The sequence below is a fragment of the Aythya ferina genome (assembly GCF_964211825.1).
Source record: "Aythya ferina genome assembly, chromosome: Z".
In the NCBI taxonomy this organism is placed as follows: Eukaryota; Metazoa; Chordata; class Aves; order Anseriformes; family Anatidae; genus Aythya; species Aythya ferina.
In genome coordinates, this window is record NC_140299.1 from 84,272,489 (window position 1) to 84,290,679 (window position 18,191).

Here is an 18,191-nt window from a genome sequence, read left to right on the forward strand (position 1 = left end):
AATCCATCATTCCTTAAAAGATCTCTGTTTACAAAATAGATCATTATTAATCCATATTATTACTTTGTTGTTACATATTACACCATCTGCTTCTATTCAAGTGACAAATTCCAGAGAACACAATGGCATTTAAGAAATAGTGTCACATAGATCTATCACTCTGCCCTGTGGCGAGTCAGGATTTTGTAGACTAATACTGCAAGAGTGATGATTCCTGTGAAGGAACGGTAATTTATATTTCGGATTAATGGTATCTGAAATCAGCATTTCACAGAATTTTTCTAGTTTCCCTTCACATCAGACATCTAACTATTTTCATTCTCTTACCTCCAACTTTGGAATTGTAGGCTACTCCGACTCCACATTTTCTATTGTTGGCTTGCATTGCAATTTCTCCTGCACACCGTGTTCCATGCCTGAATAAATACAGTAAGAATAAATGATGTCTCATAACCTACACAATTCTGTGTAATGTACACAAAGACTCATCAGTGACTTTCTGGATTTGGTGGATGTCTTGAACTGAATGTAATGCAGTTGTTGAATAATTCTGAGTTGTATCTACGTGACACAAAAATACTCATTTCCCTTAGGCTTCAGTCAATATAATTTTACCTTTTTAGTGATCAAATGATCATCAAGATGAGATGGTAAATACATAATCCAAGCCACACTGAGGTCCATAAAACTATCCGTTACCTGTATTTTAGCGGAGTGCATCTGTATTTTACAGAGTAGTGTAAAATTTTAAGGCTAAACTACTAAACTTCTTCAGAAAGAAATACAAACAAGTCTTTTTCTATTCAGTTTGTTTGTTTGTTTTTAAATGATTGCCTTTATTAGGATTTCAGATAGTTAACCTTTAAAGTATCTTCATCATTGCTGATTTTTTCTTGTAACTAGCTACTTTCTATGCAAATTTTTTTGCCATGGGTGATTCTTTACTCTTCAATAAAGAAAACCTTCAAGCAACTGTAATTGTAGAAGAGTTGTATTATTTAATACTATAGATTGTTATTCAATGAAGTGTTTTAATGCTTCTGGGCTGAATTCCATTTACTTATTAATAAAGATTAGAAATAATACAGGTAAATTTAAGAGATAATATCATCACAACAAGAGGATAATGGACTCTTGCTCTTAAATAATGCTGTAGTAAAGTAGAAATGTCATTTTTCAAATGTCTTATTCGTGGGATATTTATCTGTTGATTGACTGCTGTGTTCCCCCCCCCCCCCGCCCCACTGATTTATGTTATGAATGCTGCCATATGGTTTGATAGACAATAGGGAACCAGTGCATCAGTATCTTCCTGTATATTTATTGAGTAGTGACATCCTAATTGGTTTAAGAAATTGACTTCTGTGCACCAGCTTTTAAAGATGTCCACTGTCTTCTCTTGTGCCAGACAAAATCCCCCACTGAACTACATGAATACTGCCAAGTGTGACAGATCCATCCTGATGTTCCCCTGAGTACCTGACTGGCAGCTCCAGAGAGGGCATTGGGGAAAATTCCCCAATCTTTCCAAGACACATAAGTCCATGAAGCAAACTGGCTCGTTGTCTGTGTTCAAGCCTGTTGAAACTTCCTGTGTTTCTGCTTTGAAGATGTCTGGGCCAAATCTAGTCTATATAATGTTTCCAGACACCTTCTTCCTCAGAAGAGACAGAAAAGTTTTCCAGAAAAGGAATGTAACCTCCTCCAGTGTCACAGCCATATCAGAGGAAGAGGGGAGAAGCATTGCTTCACCTGTACTTAACCGTATTGAGCTAGAACACTTTTGTCCAAAATATTGTATTGGTCCAGAAGGTACTGCCAAAACCAGAATACAGTGTCCTTAAATACAAAAATTGGTCTAAAGGGATGTTTTTTGTTTGCTTTTTTGTTTTGCTTTGTTTTTGGTAGGTTGGTAGGTTTCTCTAAAAAACAGGCTGTTTCAGAGCCCTTCACAGCAGATGTATTCTTTTAAAATTCCCAGGGCAAAGCAGAGAACTTAAAATTTGCTTAGGTAGGTATTGTTCTATAAATGCATATGGTGACATGAACAGATTGTTCCATTCAATTTACAGAAATGTGTACACATACACATTATGGAGAAACTCAAGACGTCAAAATTTAATTTCCCTAATATCCAGTGTCTGTGTAAGTGTTTCTGCCAATGAAAACACAAGAGATTCTGCCTGAACATCAGGAAACACTTCTTTTACTGGGAGGCTTACCTGAACAATGGTGCAGGCTGCCCAGAGAGGCTGTGGAGTCTCCTCCTTTGAGATATTCAAAAGCCCTCTGGACATGGTCCTGTGCACCCTGCTCTGGGAGGCCCTGCTTGAGCAGGGGTTTGGGCCAGAAGAGCACCTGAGGTCCCTTCCAACCTCAACCTTTCCGTGGTTTTGTGACACAAATTTTTCCTTTCATACATAATTACCATAGGGGATATGGATATTTCCTCATTTGCATGTTGTAACACACAAAGTAATAGAGTACAATTTTACTTTCTTCCCGTAATTGGGAGGCTACTCACTTGTTTTCATTTGTTGGGTCATATCTAGGAAAGGGATCGTGATCGTTGTCATTGAAATCATAACTTGCCTTTGGGTCCTACATTTAAAAGAACAGAAATAATTGGGACAACTAGGAAATGCATTTTAAAATGTGCAACAAAATGGGTTCTAGAGTCTGTATTTATTGGTTTGGTGTGCCTCATGTTGACAGTAATCTAGTGCATAGAATTTGACAGGTATTAACAATTCCATAAATTTTTCACGGAGTGTTAATAATTCAGCATTAAACCATGGTATACAAACATGCTGAGGTACTAAATCCACTGAGATTAAAAATGTTACCTTTGCTAAGTAACATTCAACTTCCTGTGATATAGACCAGGTTCCAAATTAGGTCTGAGGCAAATATTTCAGTCTCTGCAATGTAGGAGCTGCCTTATGGAACTGACATTATATCTGTATATGAAATTTACAATTGATTAATTTATTCCACAGCAATCTAATGCACAAACTTACATAGTTAGTGTAGATGTCTGTGTGATTCCACTCCAGGCCATCATCTAATACTGTGATGACAACACCCTTGCCTGTAATCCCTTTTTGCCATACAGGAATAACATGGAGATCCAGTTTGGGAAGGGATGGAGTTATCCTTGTATCTTGCTGAGGGACAGAAAGGATTAGAAATGTGTCAGTATCTTGTATCCATTTATACCACATAGATCCAAAGTCACATTTTAGAAACGCTCTAAATCATCCCACCCTGGATTAGTATATTTCTCTCAAACTTTACAAACATATAACAAAAATGAATTTGTTCAAATAGTTGTAGCACTGAAAGATTTCTCCCATCACTTGAAGCTTCCAGAAAACCACCTCTGAATAAGGACCATCTTTGATTTATTAGAGCTAGGCAACAGAAATAAATGCAAGAGGGGTAGGAACATACCAATGAACCTTGCAAAGTTGAGTTAATAACCAGACCTATTAATATCTGTAATTATCACCTTTTGAGGAGCCAAGACAGTAAGTAGCCCACAGTACAGTAAGCTGTGTTTTCTCCAAACTTGTTTTCTCCTCTGACGTTCAAGTTAGCCATAACAGAATAATTAATGGCTAAAACAATTAAGGTAGTTGTTTGGCTAGGAACAACTGTGCTGAATCACAACTTTCTGTTTGCTACCCTCATTACTTTTCCTGTGGTAAATCAACTGGAAGTATGAGTCATTTATAGCCTTCTCTTCCACAGCAAGTTCTTTGAAAAGTAACTTCTCAGTGGGTCATTTTTCCTCTCTAATATTAAATATGCAGCACATACATCTATTTTAGAATCCTTGCTTACTAATCCATAAAAACCCCAGCATGTTGTTTGTGTTTCTCAGTGCATAATTACATTTGTTGATCACAGGTTTTTCATTTATTTGTTTCCAAAAGAATGTCAGACAGCATATGAGGATTAGATACAGAAGTATGTTATAGGAATAACATTTATTTCACTTTTTGCTTTCTTTTCTGAAAGCTGCAGATCAGGAAGGTTTTGAGGTTTCCACTTTTATTTTCTAGAATCCATTACTTTTTTTTTTTTGGTGATTTGTGAAGGCACGCTGAACAAAAGTTAAAAACTGTTGATATTAAATCAGATAATAGGTTATTTACTACAAGGCAAGGATAACATTTTGAAAGAAACTACTTAACACATATTTAATTAACATATATATATATAATCAATGTGCACTGGAAACAAGAGTAAGCATCATGTTTTCTGTTTCTCATGTGTGTAAACTGGAGGCAAAAGGAGTGAGAAATCACAGGAGGGGGGAAAGAGGAACAGTGTCTGCTGGAGAACATGGCATTGCTTTTCACACACACACACACACAAAAAAAAAAAAAAACTTTTTTTTTGAACTGTGTTTATGTATTTGTCCAAAGCAAAGACCTTACATATTTTGTGCTTTCTACTGAAAGCAGGCAAACAAGCAAACACACACAGCTTCAAAGCAATGTTAATTTCTCAAAGATAACTATTTTTATGTTGATAAATAATCTGCAGGAATTTTTGTAGAAATATTTTATGCTATGTGTTTTGCAATTTACTTTTTCTAGATAAAAGAGAAGCAAAAGCACTGCACAAACAGCCTACAATTTGGTCTGTTTTCTCTAAGCTGAACTGAAGAAAAGGAAGTATCTCTAGCCATTGGGATCATGTTTATACTTGACCATTTTTCTTGTTATACCATTTTTAATCCCACTCCTCTTCTGATGGAAATCCGTGACATCTAGGCTGAAGGTAAACCCAGATGCATGGTGGAAATACAGATGAAACGTAGGTGATGAACTGTATTTCTGACGTGTCATATTCAGACAAAAAATAGAGAGGCCAGGAAACTTCTTTTCCTTGAGGTTTTCAACATCTGAGCTGTAAAGAATCTCTTCTACTTGCACCTGAGACCAGGACGCCAAAGGTGACTGCCTATATATGTGCATATGATTTTGTGTTCTTCTTGAGAATGCACTCCACACAACCAATTTTAATGAAGAAACAGCCAGCTTCAGACATGTTAAAGGAATTTTTACATGGTGAGAGCAAATATTTTAAAGTTATAATACAGGTAGGTATTATCTATTGTACCATGTTCTACTATCACCCCCCAGCCAGAGCAGCAGCCTAGATCGGCTTTTGGAATTTCTGCATGAACAACACATCACAAAAGACAGACGGTTGCCTGGAAATATTATGCACAGAGATTTTTATAACCTATGCTAATGAGAGGGACTCCTCATTTTTTCCCTCCAGTGCAATCACTGTGATACTGCAAGCGAAATTCATCATCACTGGTGCCACAATGAGACAAATTCTTACCAGATACCACTGCTGATTCCACATAGGATCGTTGAAAAGATTCTCTGCTGATTCTCTCATGGTAGCACGCTTAGTTCGCTTTTTCTCGTATTGCTGCTCTGCCCATGACACCTACAATTATTTGTAAAAATGTGATATGTAAGCCAGTATACATTGAGACTCTATTAGCCTAGAGGACAAGGGTTTTCCTCACCCAGCTAGACTTTCATGCTTAGGGCTAGATAAGCAACATTTGATGCAGAGAGGAGGATTATTTATTCTGTACTACAGTGTATTTTAGGAAAGAGGACTCAGTGAAATCACTATGCCATACAATTAATTCATGTAAAGTACAAGTTAACAGTGGAAATCCTGTGAATGCCACACAATGCAGACTTCTGTATCAAATGTGTAGTATGGCTAGAAGGTTATTTAAGTAGTAATGTTTACTGAAACAAACAAAACTACACTTTGCTTCTTTTTCATACATTAATTTTAATGCCTATTGATTTATACTTGGAGTTACAAGAGAAGAAGAAAGACTATCTCTGGCTTTATCTCTGACTAGCAGTCATAATGATGATGTTACTCATAGCCCAGCTGGACCTTCAAGTCTCCTTCCCACTGGTGTTTTGAAGTGTGATCTGTTAGTAAACCAGGAATATTGGACTAAATTCCTCACTGGCATAATTCCACTTGAGGCTACTGAGAGCCAAAATGCTTCAGTGTGTTTTGCTAATGCATCTGTACACTGAATTGCCTGGCATTTGTGCACAAACACAGCATTCCCTAAGTCAGAGGGTTATGTTTTAACAATATTTCCCACCCTTGGTCCTTGGAATGCTTTCTTAAATCCACTTTAAATCCAGTCCTGACTCTGCTGTGCGACACCCATCTGTGCTGTGTGCTCCTTTTGGAAATTGGAAAAAAATGGTACTGCAGGCACCTGGGCAGTCATTCTGACCCAGACCAAGGTGCTGCTTTTGATCCCAATTTCCAAACAGGCAGTCTAGGCTAAAAATCTTAGGTTCAGGAGGTTGCCACGGTCCTGCTTTGAGGACATTTTACGAATCCATTTAAGAATGCCTGGGATTTAAACCTTTTGCTTTATGCATCTGAACAGACTTTAGTACTTTTCCCTACTGTCGTTTGATGACCTTATGGTCTTTACATATATCACTATATATGAAATAATCATAAGACTGAGTTAGAAATTATTATAATGAATAAATGCACTGATTTGATTAAAATACATCTTTTCTAAGGAGAACTTAATTAATATTCACTGCAAGAACATTAACCCTTAACGATGGAAGCTACAGCAAGCACATATACTGAAAGCTAATGCAGCTCACTTTGCTACCTATTTAGTACTGAAGCCCCTACAAAGCACAATTAGTCTCAGGAGATGAATATACCCATGAAGTACAAGTATTTTAAACTGCACTACTGATATCCAAGGCCATATATACTTCTGCACAGGTTAGAGCAATTACCATGATTCTATTCCCTGCCCACAGCAAAGCTTGGCCTCTGCATCACCCAATGGTAATTAAGAATTGACAGTTTCCACGCTTGTTGTTTTCTGATGCGGACAACTGCTCTGAGGGAAATGAGCTGAAACTACCAAGCACATATGTCAGACAAACAAGCCAAATGTTTGTCACTCAGCAGCTGGGTAAGGTTCACGCTATCCATCTACAGCAAAAGCTAACGGCCCTATGCCAGATCTATAGAGCACGGGAAATGATTTTGATTCAGGTCCCTTGCAAGAAAGTGGACTCAGAAGCAAGTGCAAATACTGGAATATGTTGTGGAGCCAAATATTTGTATCTTTTCAAAACGTTCACAGGCGTTACCCATTTTACTACTAACACTTGGACAGCCACAGGAAGGAGATAAATATTCGGAGTAGAGCCAAGTTTTGCCCCAGCTTTCATGGCTAAAGTATTGTAAAATTCATCAAGGCAATACACAAACCAAGGATTCTCTTCTCTTTTTTTTTTTTTTTTTTTTTTTTTATAAGAATGAATTTAAACCCTTTTAAATAGGTTGTTGCTTAATAGAATTAGCTCTTTGGAGTAAAGGTCCATGCATAACCACACAGCCTTACATGATTGCCTCTTGTTTGTATACTTACCTAATGACATAATTACACCTCGTTAATTCACATAGTTAATTTGCATACTAGAGGGTAAACAAAAGGGAAATTGGAGCAGATTTAGCAAATCACCTGCAGCACTTTGAAATTGGTTTGGGGGTCTAAGTACATGAATATGCAGCAATGTTTAGTGGTAATGCATGTAATGCAATGACTTCCACTCTGCTCAGGACACAAGAATCTGGAATGTTAAACATGGTCGTGTTTTCCTGTGTAACAGACATTTGAGGTATTAAGTACTAAAAACAATCATAGAACATCCCAGGTTGGAAGGGATCAGAGTCCAACTCCTGGGTCTACACAGGACCACCCAAAAACCAGACCATGTGTCTGAAAGTGTTGTCCAAACTCTTCCTAAACTCCAACAGGCTCGATGCCATGACCACATCCCTGGGCAGCCTGGGTGCAGAACCTTTCCCTAACCCCCACCCTGACCCTCCCCTGTCCCAGCTCCATGCTGTTCCCTTGGGTCCTGTCGCTGTCCCCAGAGAAGAAGGGAGAGAAAAGCGAGGAACTGCAGCCAGATCTCTGCTCCTGAACGCTGTACTATTACAGCATCAGAACATAGGTATGGGCATAAATTATAGCATTTAACCTTTATTTGTGGTGGTTTTTACACTAAAGCTGTGGCTTTGAGCATCCCCAGTTTAGAAAGATTTCACCCAGAAGACTTGAACCACTAATCTGATGCTTGCAAGGAGACAGACAGGAATGAACAGCTTTGAAACAGAACATGCAAAACAAATACGCTGTCTCACCCCCTCCTTTAATTCTTCATAAAATGTTTCCTCCTAACTGACGTTTGCATCCAAAAACTTCACTCAGATAACCAATTACTTCTTCTCAAGTGATTCATCCTTACATGACAAAACGTTGGTTTTCACAATGAAGTTACTTGACGTTTTGGACTGCTGCTGCAATAATGCTGATTTGAAATTCAAATGTCATCATTCTGATGTGTGTCAGATGCTGTTTTTAAGAGGGGCTGACAGCATTCCGCTCTGTTCCTTAAATTTGCCGCCCACCACATTTCCTCAGCATGTTTACAAATAGGGATGCTTCTCTCTTAAGTAAAGTCAAATAAATGCAGAGTCTGCCTCGCTACAGGATTGTGCCTTAGACTGTATAATCTATGGCTCTGAACACTGCCCATCCCTGATTTCTGGGGGACCCCAACATACCAAAAGACTGTAAGTCTAGGTCATGTGATGAATCTCTTTAGCTGGGGTCTTCCCTTGCCATAGAAAAAATAAATCTAGCAAAATCTCAGTCTTTTTTTTTTTTTTTTTTTTTTTTTTGTAAGATTGAATCACTTTAAATGGAACCTAATTTCCATGGCCATCACATACACATGGCCTGATTAAACATATTGCATCTATGGATTTTTGCTTTGAATCGAGCTCTCTTTTTCGTCATTCATGTTTTCACCAGCAACACATCAGCACCTGAAATTCCTAACCTCTGCAATGCTGCATATTTTAAATCTTAATTTGGAAAGCTCTTGCAAGAAATATGGTAAGAGAGGGTCAGAGTCTGCCTGTTAATGATGGAATTATAAAGTATTATTCAGCACAAGTATGGATAGCTGAATACATTAGACTTGCAAAGAAGCAAAGTCTGCCTGTGAGCTCGTTAGGAGGCTGGCAATCAATAAACAGTCAGAATAAACAGAGGGCATAAAAATAAAATAAAATAAAATAAAATAAAATAAAATAAAATAAAATAAAATAAAATAAAATAAAATAAAATAAAATAAAATAAAATAAAATAATAACACTCACCCGCTCATCATCAGAAAGTCTTTTAGTGATACGAATGGCACTTCTTCGAGACCGTCTTGGATGGCTTTTATGTCTGAATAGGTAGTGATTTTTGAGTGATCCAATCTATAAGACAGAGGTGTGCTGTAAGCATGGAGAGGTATCTTCCTACCGCAAACAAATATCAACAGTCACAACCTGACAGAATGTTTTCTGCTTGAAAGAGAAGAGCAGGAAACTACGTTTAAATATGTTAATCTGAACAGGAACACTCTTCAAGTAAGAAGTGCTTGCCACAGCCTGCGTGCTGCTATAAAAGGGCTGGGGGGAATAATTTCATTGAACCTCATGAAGTCGCACTCATTACTACGACAGTACTCAGCAAAGTAGCGCTACTCCTGTAGTAGCGACCGGAGCAACCAGAAGTGCCCTGGCAGAGACACGTCCCAGCGGGAGGTCAGGTTATGCATTTGGCCGCATTCCCCGATTTTGGCCTCTTTGCTGTGCCCGGGGGCTTTGTGCCTCGGGGTCGGCACCGGGGAACCCGAAGGCTTGGGGATCCCGGACCGGGGGTCTCCCGGCAAGGAGCCACTAGTGGGTGAAGAGGGGGGCAAGGACTGGGTGAAGAGGGGAGGTTGGGAGGGGGTCGCCGGCGCCCCCGGCCCCGGGACGCCGCGGTGGGAACGGAGGCTGCCTGCGGACCCCCGCCCGGCGCCGGGACGGAGCCGCCACCTCTACGCGGTTACTCATCCCTGACAACGTTGACGTCACGGCATCCCAAAAAAAAATACAAAATTACAAGCGACGGGGGGAAGGGGGGAGACAAGGAGCCCCGCGCCCGGAGCCCCCCGTGCTGGGCTGGGGCGGGGGGAGCCGCCCGCAGCCCCGCTCCGTGCGCGGGGCGGGGGTCTTCGGCGGGGCAACTCCCTGAAATGGGGTAAAGGGGGCGTGTGTATGGGGTTAAAGGGGCTATGGGGGTGCGTATGGGGTAAAAGGGCGTAGGTGTGTGTATATGGGGTAAAGGGGTGCGTATGGGGTTAAGAGGTATAGGGGTGCATATGGGATTAAGGGGTATAGGGGTGTGCATGGGGTTAAGAGGTGTGCGTGGGGTAAAGGGGCGCTAGTGTGTGTACAGGGTAAAGGGGTATAGGGGTATGTATGGGGTAAAGGGGCGCGTGGGCATGCAAAGGGATGCGTGCGCATGGGCTGCGCGCCCCGCGCCCGCTCCGCCGCCCGTACCTGCCCCACGAGGTCGTAGCCCAGCTCCTCGGCGATGTCCCTGGCGGCGTCGGGGCCCGCCGGCACCTCGGCCGCCCACTCGTTGAGGAATTGCCGCCCGGCACCGCCGCCGCGGGGCAGGCAGCAGGCGGCCAGCAGCGCCAGGGCCGCGCAGCGCCCGCACCAGCGGAGCCCGTCCATGGCCGCAGCGGGCCGGCGTTGCTAGGCGAGCGCGGAGGGCTTGGCACGGATCGGCACGGCTTGGCACAGCACGGCTCGGCTCGGCTCGGCTCGGCACGGCTCGGTGCTGCGCGGCTGCCCGTCTCCGCGCGGCCGCCCAGACCCCTCGGTCTCCGGAATGGAAATGAGCGTTTTGCACGTCAAAACGACGACAGACATCCTGACGTCAAAGTCTACCTGGCCCCCGGGCCGGGAGGGTGCTTCCCCCGGGGTAGGGGAGGGAGGGGGGCGGGCGGCTCCGTCGGGGCCCCCGCCCCCTCCCGCGGAGGGAGGCGAGGGGCGCGGGGCCGCTGCCAGCGTCGTGCCCGCGCACCGTGCCCGCGGCTCGCCCCCGGTGCGGTGGGAGCGGAGGTCGCGCCGTCCCCCCCGTCGGCGACACCCCTCCGCCAGGCCCTCGGGTGTCGCTGGGAGGAGCCGCGGCGTCGGTGTAAGTTGGGAGGGTAAAACGTTTCTCGTCCTTTTTCTTCTTGCAATTCACTAATTAGCCGAACCTGATTGACCCGCACCGTCGCCCGACACCTCCAGCCGGGCGCTGCCGCCCGCTGCCCTGATGTAGCAGGTGCCCTCACCCCAAAACGCTATTGCTCGAAAATAATGATTAACCAAACTTTTTGTTGCACCCGGAGGTCTTCGTGTTGCAGTTTCTCAGCAAATTACAGGCTTTGCTAAATACTCATTTAATTCTGTAATTTCATTTTCCATGGGTGACTGCCCAGATCCTTCTGTTTTATTTAGCTTTCCTACTGCTTTCTCGTTGCCTTTTCTCTCCTCACGTCAGAAAAGTTCTCTGAAGATTTCCTATTATTCCCTGGACATTCTTGCTTCTACCTGTGAAACTGAACCTTTTAGCAGTTTCAGTTTATATTTAACTCTATTTAAATGCTTCCTTATTCCAGCTTTTAAACTGGACATTTTAAATGTCAGCATTGTGCTCTCTCTTTATTATAGTGTGGCCAATATGCCTGCCTACTCTTCATTAGCTTTTAGAATAGGAAGATGATGGAAAACATAAATGCAAAACAACGAGGAGTGGAAAATATGGAAATTGTAGAAAGCCAGCATTTGAGGAAATAGATGAAAGCTCAGCCCTGGAAATCGTTGTACCAGGACAGGTACAGATCTCAGAGCATCGTGAGGACTACTATGTTCCCATAGGGATCAGGGGGTTGTTACCATTGCAGCTCGAGTATTGGGCATTACATTTACAGGGACTCAAAAGAACAAGAGTTTGAATGGATCAGGGGAGGTGGGGAGGTTGAATGTCTTAGGTATACCAGAAGCACCTGTAATATTTTGATAAATATCAGTATACAACCTAGCTTATCAATTAAATGAAACTACAATACTATCCTGACACTCACCAGTGCTCACTTGGTGAGGACACTCCAGGGTTTGTCAAAGTCAAGCCAAGGGCTAGGATGTGTTTTCTGTTCAATTTAATTTATTGTATTCGATGCATGATTTCCTGGGTGTTTACTGCCAAAAATGTATTTTCTTCACTTTCCTGGACAGATGCCTTAAAGATCCCTCTGTTCCATTTTTAGCACTGTGTTTCTGAGGCTTCCTTTCAATGCAGCTGTTCTGGCAAACAGTTTCTGGGTCCAGATACAGATTTTTCCTCTGCTGGTTTTATCAGTACTGTTCTGCTCAGAACACAAAGGGCTTTTTACCTCTCAATTCATGTCATGGGAACAGGCTCCCCAGGGAAGTGGTCACTGCACCGAGCCTGTCTGAATTTAAGAAGAGATTGGACTGTGCACTTAGGCACATGGTCTGAACTTTTGGGTAGACCTGCGCGGTGTCAAGAGTTGGACTTGATGATCCTTAAGGGTCCCTTCCAACTCAGGATATTCTATGATTCTATGATTCTATGATATTGTACTTTGGTTTACATTTTACATTCAGTATTGAGTAACTCTGTAGAAACATCTCCATGCAGAAATGAAACAAAAGACATCTATATGTATAGTGATAGTTTATATTCCCAAGTCTTAAGAGGTGCTTAGAACATTTACATCCCTAAGACTGTCTTGCAGATCTCCATTCTCTTTTCTAAAGTCTTAGTTTATTCCAACGTGTTTATTTATGGGGGTAACATTTTGTTCAGGACATAAGTTAGATGGCCTGTGTACAAGGTCCTGAGCTCTGATAGAAAATGATCTATGTGCTATACAGACTTGGTTATCCTATCCATTAATGAAGGATGCTGTCCAACCCACTGCATTCCTGTCTAATAATAGCACAATGGAAAAGAACAGCTTGCTCAGCAGCATCAGGTGGAGTCAATGATAATTGTTTCATGGTCCATAAGCACTTCACATTTGTTGTTTATCAGTGAAAGATTTATTTAGTGCACCTAATGGTATTCTGCCTAAATGTAAGCTTGGAAACAAACACAAGACCAACGATAAAAAGATGATTTCTATTGTATAACTTCAGTTTAGCATGGTATTCAACACAGACTTGCTCCTAACTAGGGGAAATGGGTTCTGAAATGGATTTATTTTCTTCTTGTGGAGAAACATTGGTAAGGAAATGTTTGGGTGTGTTTTTAGTGTGTGATATTTGAGTGGGAATCATTAAATTTCCCAACTGGAAGTGTCTTGTTATGGCCCAAGTACAAAATGTTCACCTGAGCAAAGATATAATGTCTGTATTGGGCTAGCTCATAAAGAGTTGTACCTAATAGTTGAAGTACAAGCAATAAATCCCCCCAGTCCCAGTCCTGATTTTCATATAACGTGAGTGTAAATCAGCAGCTATTCTATTTTTTATTTTTTTAAATTATATGACAGCAGTGAAAATTAACTCAAAATCAGGACCCAAGGACAAGTGTTCTGAAGTCTTGAATTGCTTCAGCAATTATAAATACAAATCTTCATCTGTTTATGTTCTGGATTCCTTCCCTTCAGCACACTTACCTCACAGGGATATTTTGAAGAACTTTTATTGAGGTTTTATAGCTTCCTCCAGGATGTTTGAAGAAGGTGTTATTGAAAGTGTCCTCATACAGCCCACATGAAAATTTAGCCTCGTTATAGCCACAGACACTATTTCAACTCTCTTGTGCCTAGGAACTTAACTGTTTGTTTGTTTGTTTGTTTTCTTCCTCCTTGTCAAGATGCTTGTATAGGTTTTAATTTATAGCTGTATTTTTTGTACTCAGATTTCTGATCCTTCAAATATATGTGCACAAAAAAAAAAAAGGGAGACTGGTTTTAAAAAGCCAAACGCTTACACACAACATCCTATTCCCTTGCTCTTTGGTAGGGCTGAAATATTTAAAACTGGTAGTTCATATTCAAGCTTCAAGACTATGTTTTTGAGCCCAACTTGTTGCTTAACTGTCGCGGCATCATTCAGGATGCCCATTTGCATTTGCTGCAGCACATGCTGGGGAGAAAGGGCTAGTGCTGGAAACTGGAGGAGCAGGGGCAGGGGAGGAGGAGAAGGGGATGGGCAGGTATGGGATTTGCTCTCTCTGTTCCAGATGGCACTGCTTGGCTTTACCATTTTCACACTGGCAACAAATCCACTCCATCAACTTTTCAGCATGAGAGATCAGTCAGAACCATGCAGACAGGCAGATTCTGCCCCATGGGGTAAGGTTGGAAAGCTCAATCACCATCTCTGAATGGCAACTAGTATCCAAATAAATGTATTTATTACAAGGTAGAAAGCACAGGCATGAAGCTCTGAAACTCATGAAATGATAAAGCTGTCAATGAAACAAAAGCACTCCAGGAAACTTTAAAGAGATTAAGATGTAGCCTCCATTTTTGTGCCCCTTGTAGAAGAGGAGCAATTGTCTTTCTTGGTGAGACAAATAATTTAATAGCAAAGATAAAAAGGAACAGACCATAATGAAAACTAAGGATGGGTAGAACACCTTCAGTTTTCTGTTTTTTCTGCAGAAAAAAAAATATAAATAAATAATTACCATGAAGCTTCAGGGGAACTGCATCATTCTATAATATTAATATTTCAAAAGAATATTTTTGAAGAAGAATTGTATTATGCAATCACTTTTCATTTTGAATCAGTGACATGATAAAGCCAGAAAGCAAAGTCATTTCTGATGTCACTTCACAAAGCTGACCCATTTGATTTTGCAGGATGAAGCTAAGAACCACGACATGCTGGGAACCACCCAGCTGGAGAGCAGCCTGGCAGAAAATGACCTGGGTTCCTGGTGGACACCAAGTTGAACATGAGCCAGCAATGTGCAGCACAGAAGGTTGATGGCGTGCTGGGCTGCAGTAGGCAATGAAATTTCCAGCAGATCAAGGGAGGCTATCCTGTTCCTCTACTCAGTGCAGGAGAGGCCGCACCTCAAGTGCTGGGACCTGTTCTGGTCTCCCCAGTACATAAGAGACATGGACATACTGGGGAGAGTCCAATGTAGGGCAACCAAGATGCTCAGTGGGCTGGAGTACCTCTTCTGTGAGGAAAGGCTGAGAGAGCTGGGACGGTTCAGCCTCAAGAAGAGAAGGCTCTGGGGTGATTATATTAATGTGTACAAGTACCTGAATGGAGAGTGCAAAGAGGACAGAGCCAGGGTCTTCTGAGTGGTGCCCAGTGACAGGATGAGAGGCAGAGGGCACAAGCTGGAGCACAGGAGGTTCCCCATGAACACCAGGCAGCCCTTCTGTGCTGTGCAGGTGATGGAGCAGTGGCACAGGCTGCCCAGAGAAGTTGTGGAGTCTCCTTCTTGGACATCTTTAGAAGCCTCCTGGATATGGTGCTGGGCACCCTGCTGTGGGTGGCCCCGCTGGAGCAGGGATGGAACCAGATAGACCCAGAGGGCATTGGCAGCCTCAGCCATTCTAGTATTCTGGGAGATTTTGGCTACTTGTATAATTTTCTTTCGACATGTAAACTTAACTAGGTTAAAATATTGGTAGTAGGAAATTGTGATGAAAATGCAGAGACACTTGTTTGGAGGGAAGAGGTTAATGCACAAGGATCAAAGATCATCCCAATTTGAGTTAAAGTGTTTTGACTGCTCCATGTATTACAAGCTTTTGTCATCTAAGGGTGGCTTTTCAGGCTGCCATTGAGCAGCTCCAGGGCCAGGCTTCCTGCCAAATTTGCAGAATTCCTCTGACTTTCACCCTGACAGCTGAGGAAGTGCTCTGTGATATCATCCATTAGGAACAATGCCTTCTACCTCCTTCTGTCTCTCATTCAAGTGCATTAACCTAGAAGAACAATCCCTTGTAAAATGTGTTCCATAGAAAGTGGCTGCCGGTATTTCTACCTCCATCTCATTACAAAATCCTGCCTGTTGTTAATGCAAGATCACTAGACCTCAGACAGCTATCGGGAGCTGAACAGTTCTGCAAAATAAAACTTCAGGCTGAAAAGTATAAAACAATCTGTCATGCAGGTGTCCATATTATTCTATTGAATATTTGAAGGATCCAACTTGAGGAGGTTAATAACATTTAGTGGCATTTTGTGTTATATTTAGTTTTAACTTGCTAAGTTAGAGGACCACATTTGAAAATGACAATTGCTGGAAACATGGTTTGATGGCTAAAGAGGATGTGGTAGCTGGCGTAGCTTAATTATTTAAATACTAAAGAGGGCTGTGCCACTCGCAGTCAATTTGGCCCTAGACCAAAGAATACTCTTGACCAAACTCTTTTTCGGTAACTATTTCTTTTTCTGCAGGAGCCAATGCTACAAAGTAATTGAAGGATAACATAAAAGAAGCCATATGTGTAGGCAATGGCAAAGAATATGGGAAACACCTGTTTTTCCTTCAATTACTGCCTGCAAACTAGTGGAGCATGTTTATTTTGGGGGCATTACATTTGCTTGGGTAATAGCGCATGACACATTTTCAGTTTTACTGCAGACGAACACTGAGAACAGCTAATCATATCTGTTCAAATGAAATGCAAACATGCCCTCCCAGCCATACGTGCAGTTAAACAGGGGACTAATGACACCACGCATTACCCGCTGCGTGCACTTCTGCAAGCAGGAAGCAGTTGGTGAACAACCGTCCATTTGTAGAAACCTGGCTAATTTTGTTTACTCTATGTCTCTAACTAATCCAAGCAAAAAGCCTGGAAAATGCACAGGAAGACCTGTAGGAGACACAGAAAAGCCCAGAAAAACAGCAATAATATGAATATTTGGAACAGACAAAGAAAACCCCAAATTATTCTTCTGGCAATAGAACGAAGAAGTGGCAAGTTCATTCCCTGTTAGTAATCCAGATAACAGAAGTGACCAAAAATAGCGAAATATTTTAGTGAAATGTTTTATTAATTTAACCTAAATGGATATAAATCCCTTCATTTTTAAATTCTACTATTTGGGGGGTTATACCTTTAACAATGTTTTACTTCCAGTAAGGGGCTTAATTGTCCTCACGTGCAAGCTCTGCAATAAATCCCTAAGTGAAGGCCAACACATTCATACGTTGTTGACATGTTTTAGTAACAGTATAAATAATATTCAGTGTTGATAAAAATTGCTGAGAACTTTAAATTATTATTCTCACTGAACATTTAATTTAAAGGGGCCAATTCTGTAGAGTCTTGTTGGAAGACTAACTACATTGATTAATTAATTTAAAATGGCTGTTATACAGGGTTCTTCATGTTCCATTTCAAATGTGTTGTAAAAGGGAAAAGACAGGAAAGAACAGAGCATGAAAGCATGAGATAAGAGAACAAAGACGCAGGTAAGCTGATTAAAGCACATTCAGGATTTAGAAGCTACCTAGAGAAAAAGCCTATCAGTTTCTTCTCTTTATTTATTTATTTATTTATTTTGGTAATGTAATTTGTAAGCTATTTCATATATGACATTTGAGTTAAGCATCAATAAGTGACAACAAACAATGATTTTAGGTTTAAAATTCAAAAAAGTTTTCTTTCGTGAGACAAGAACTATGTGTGAAGAACTATTGTGTGAAACGAACTATGAGAAACTATCTTACAAGTTCTTCTTGCCCAAATCAGTACTAGGCCCAGAGTATACCCAACAAAGGGAAAAGAAGAAAGACATCTTTTAGACACACTTCCTAGAATGTTTCGGTGGCAAGTAAGAGCTGCTGTTAGATGGCCAGCCTATACCAGAGAGGGAGGGCAGTGCCCATCACCTACCTGCTCGTGCTTGTTTGTCATTAACATGGGGCAGGTGAACACCACGGGTGTAGGAGCAAAGACACTCTCACCAATAGGTGAGCAAGACACTCTCACCACTTTCTTCTCACCATATGGCTGAGTGCCCCACCCACCCAGAACCTGATGCCAGCCCTGCTTCTTGTGGCACCTGACTGCCCTGTGGAGACCACGCCAGTGCCCAAGGTCAATTAACAGGAGAGGTACCTGGCTCTCCAGAAAGCTTGTGAGGAATCAGGCTGGTTTGTTCAAACAGGGCAAATTCCTCTCTGGCCTTTCTCGTTTCCACTTAAAACACTTAACTCAGGCTTGGATTAGGTCAGTGAA

The 18,191-nt window shown here is 41.7% G+C and overlaps 1 protein-coding gene across 1 annotated transcript in view; it reads right to left on the bottom strand.

The window, feature by feature from the left end:
- The window catches only part of PCSK1 (proprotein convertase subtilisin/kexin type 1), a 30,117-nt gene extending 19,134 nt beyond the window's left edge, over nucleotides 1-10,983 (bottom strand). Inside the window, exons 1-6 of the mRNA XM_084503189.1 lie at nucleotides 10,504-10,983; nucleotides 9,286-9,390; nucleotides 5,365-5,475; nucleotides 3,021-3,167; nucleotides 2,525-2,601; nucleotides 328-416 (exon numbers count right to left, since the gene is read on the bottom strand). Of these exons, the coding sequence (XP_084359315.1) occupies nucleotides 328-416; nucleotides 2,525-2,601; nucleotides 3,021-3,167; nucleotides 5,365-5,475; nucleotides 9,286-9,390; nucleotides 10,504-10,683 (709 nt within the window). The 5' untranslated portion in view covers nucleotides 10,684-10,983. The remainder of the gene's footprint in view (nucleotides 1-327; nucleotides 417-2,524; nucleotides 2,602-3,020; nucleotides 3,168-5,364; nucleotides 5,476-9,285; nucleotides 9,391-10,503) is intronic.
- Between the last annotated feature and the right edge of the window lie 7,208 nt (nucleotides 10,984-18,191).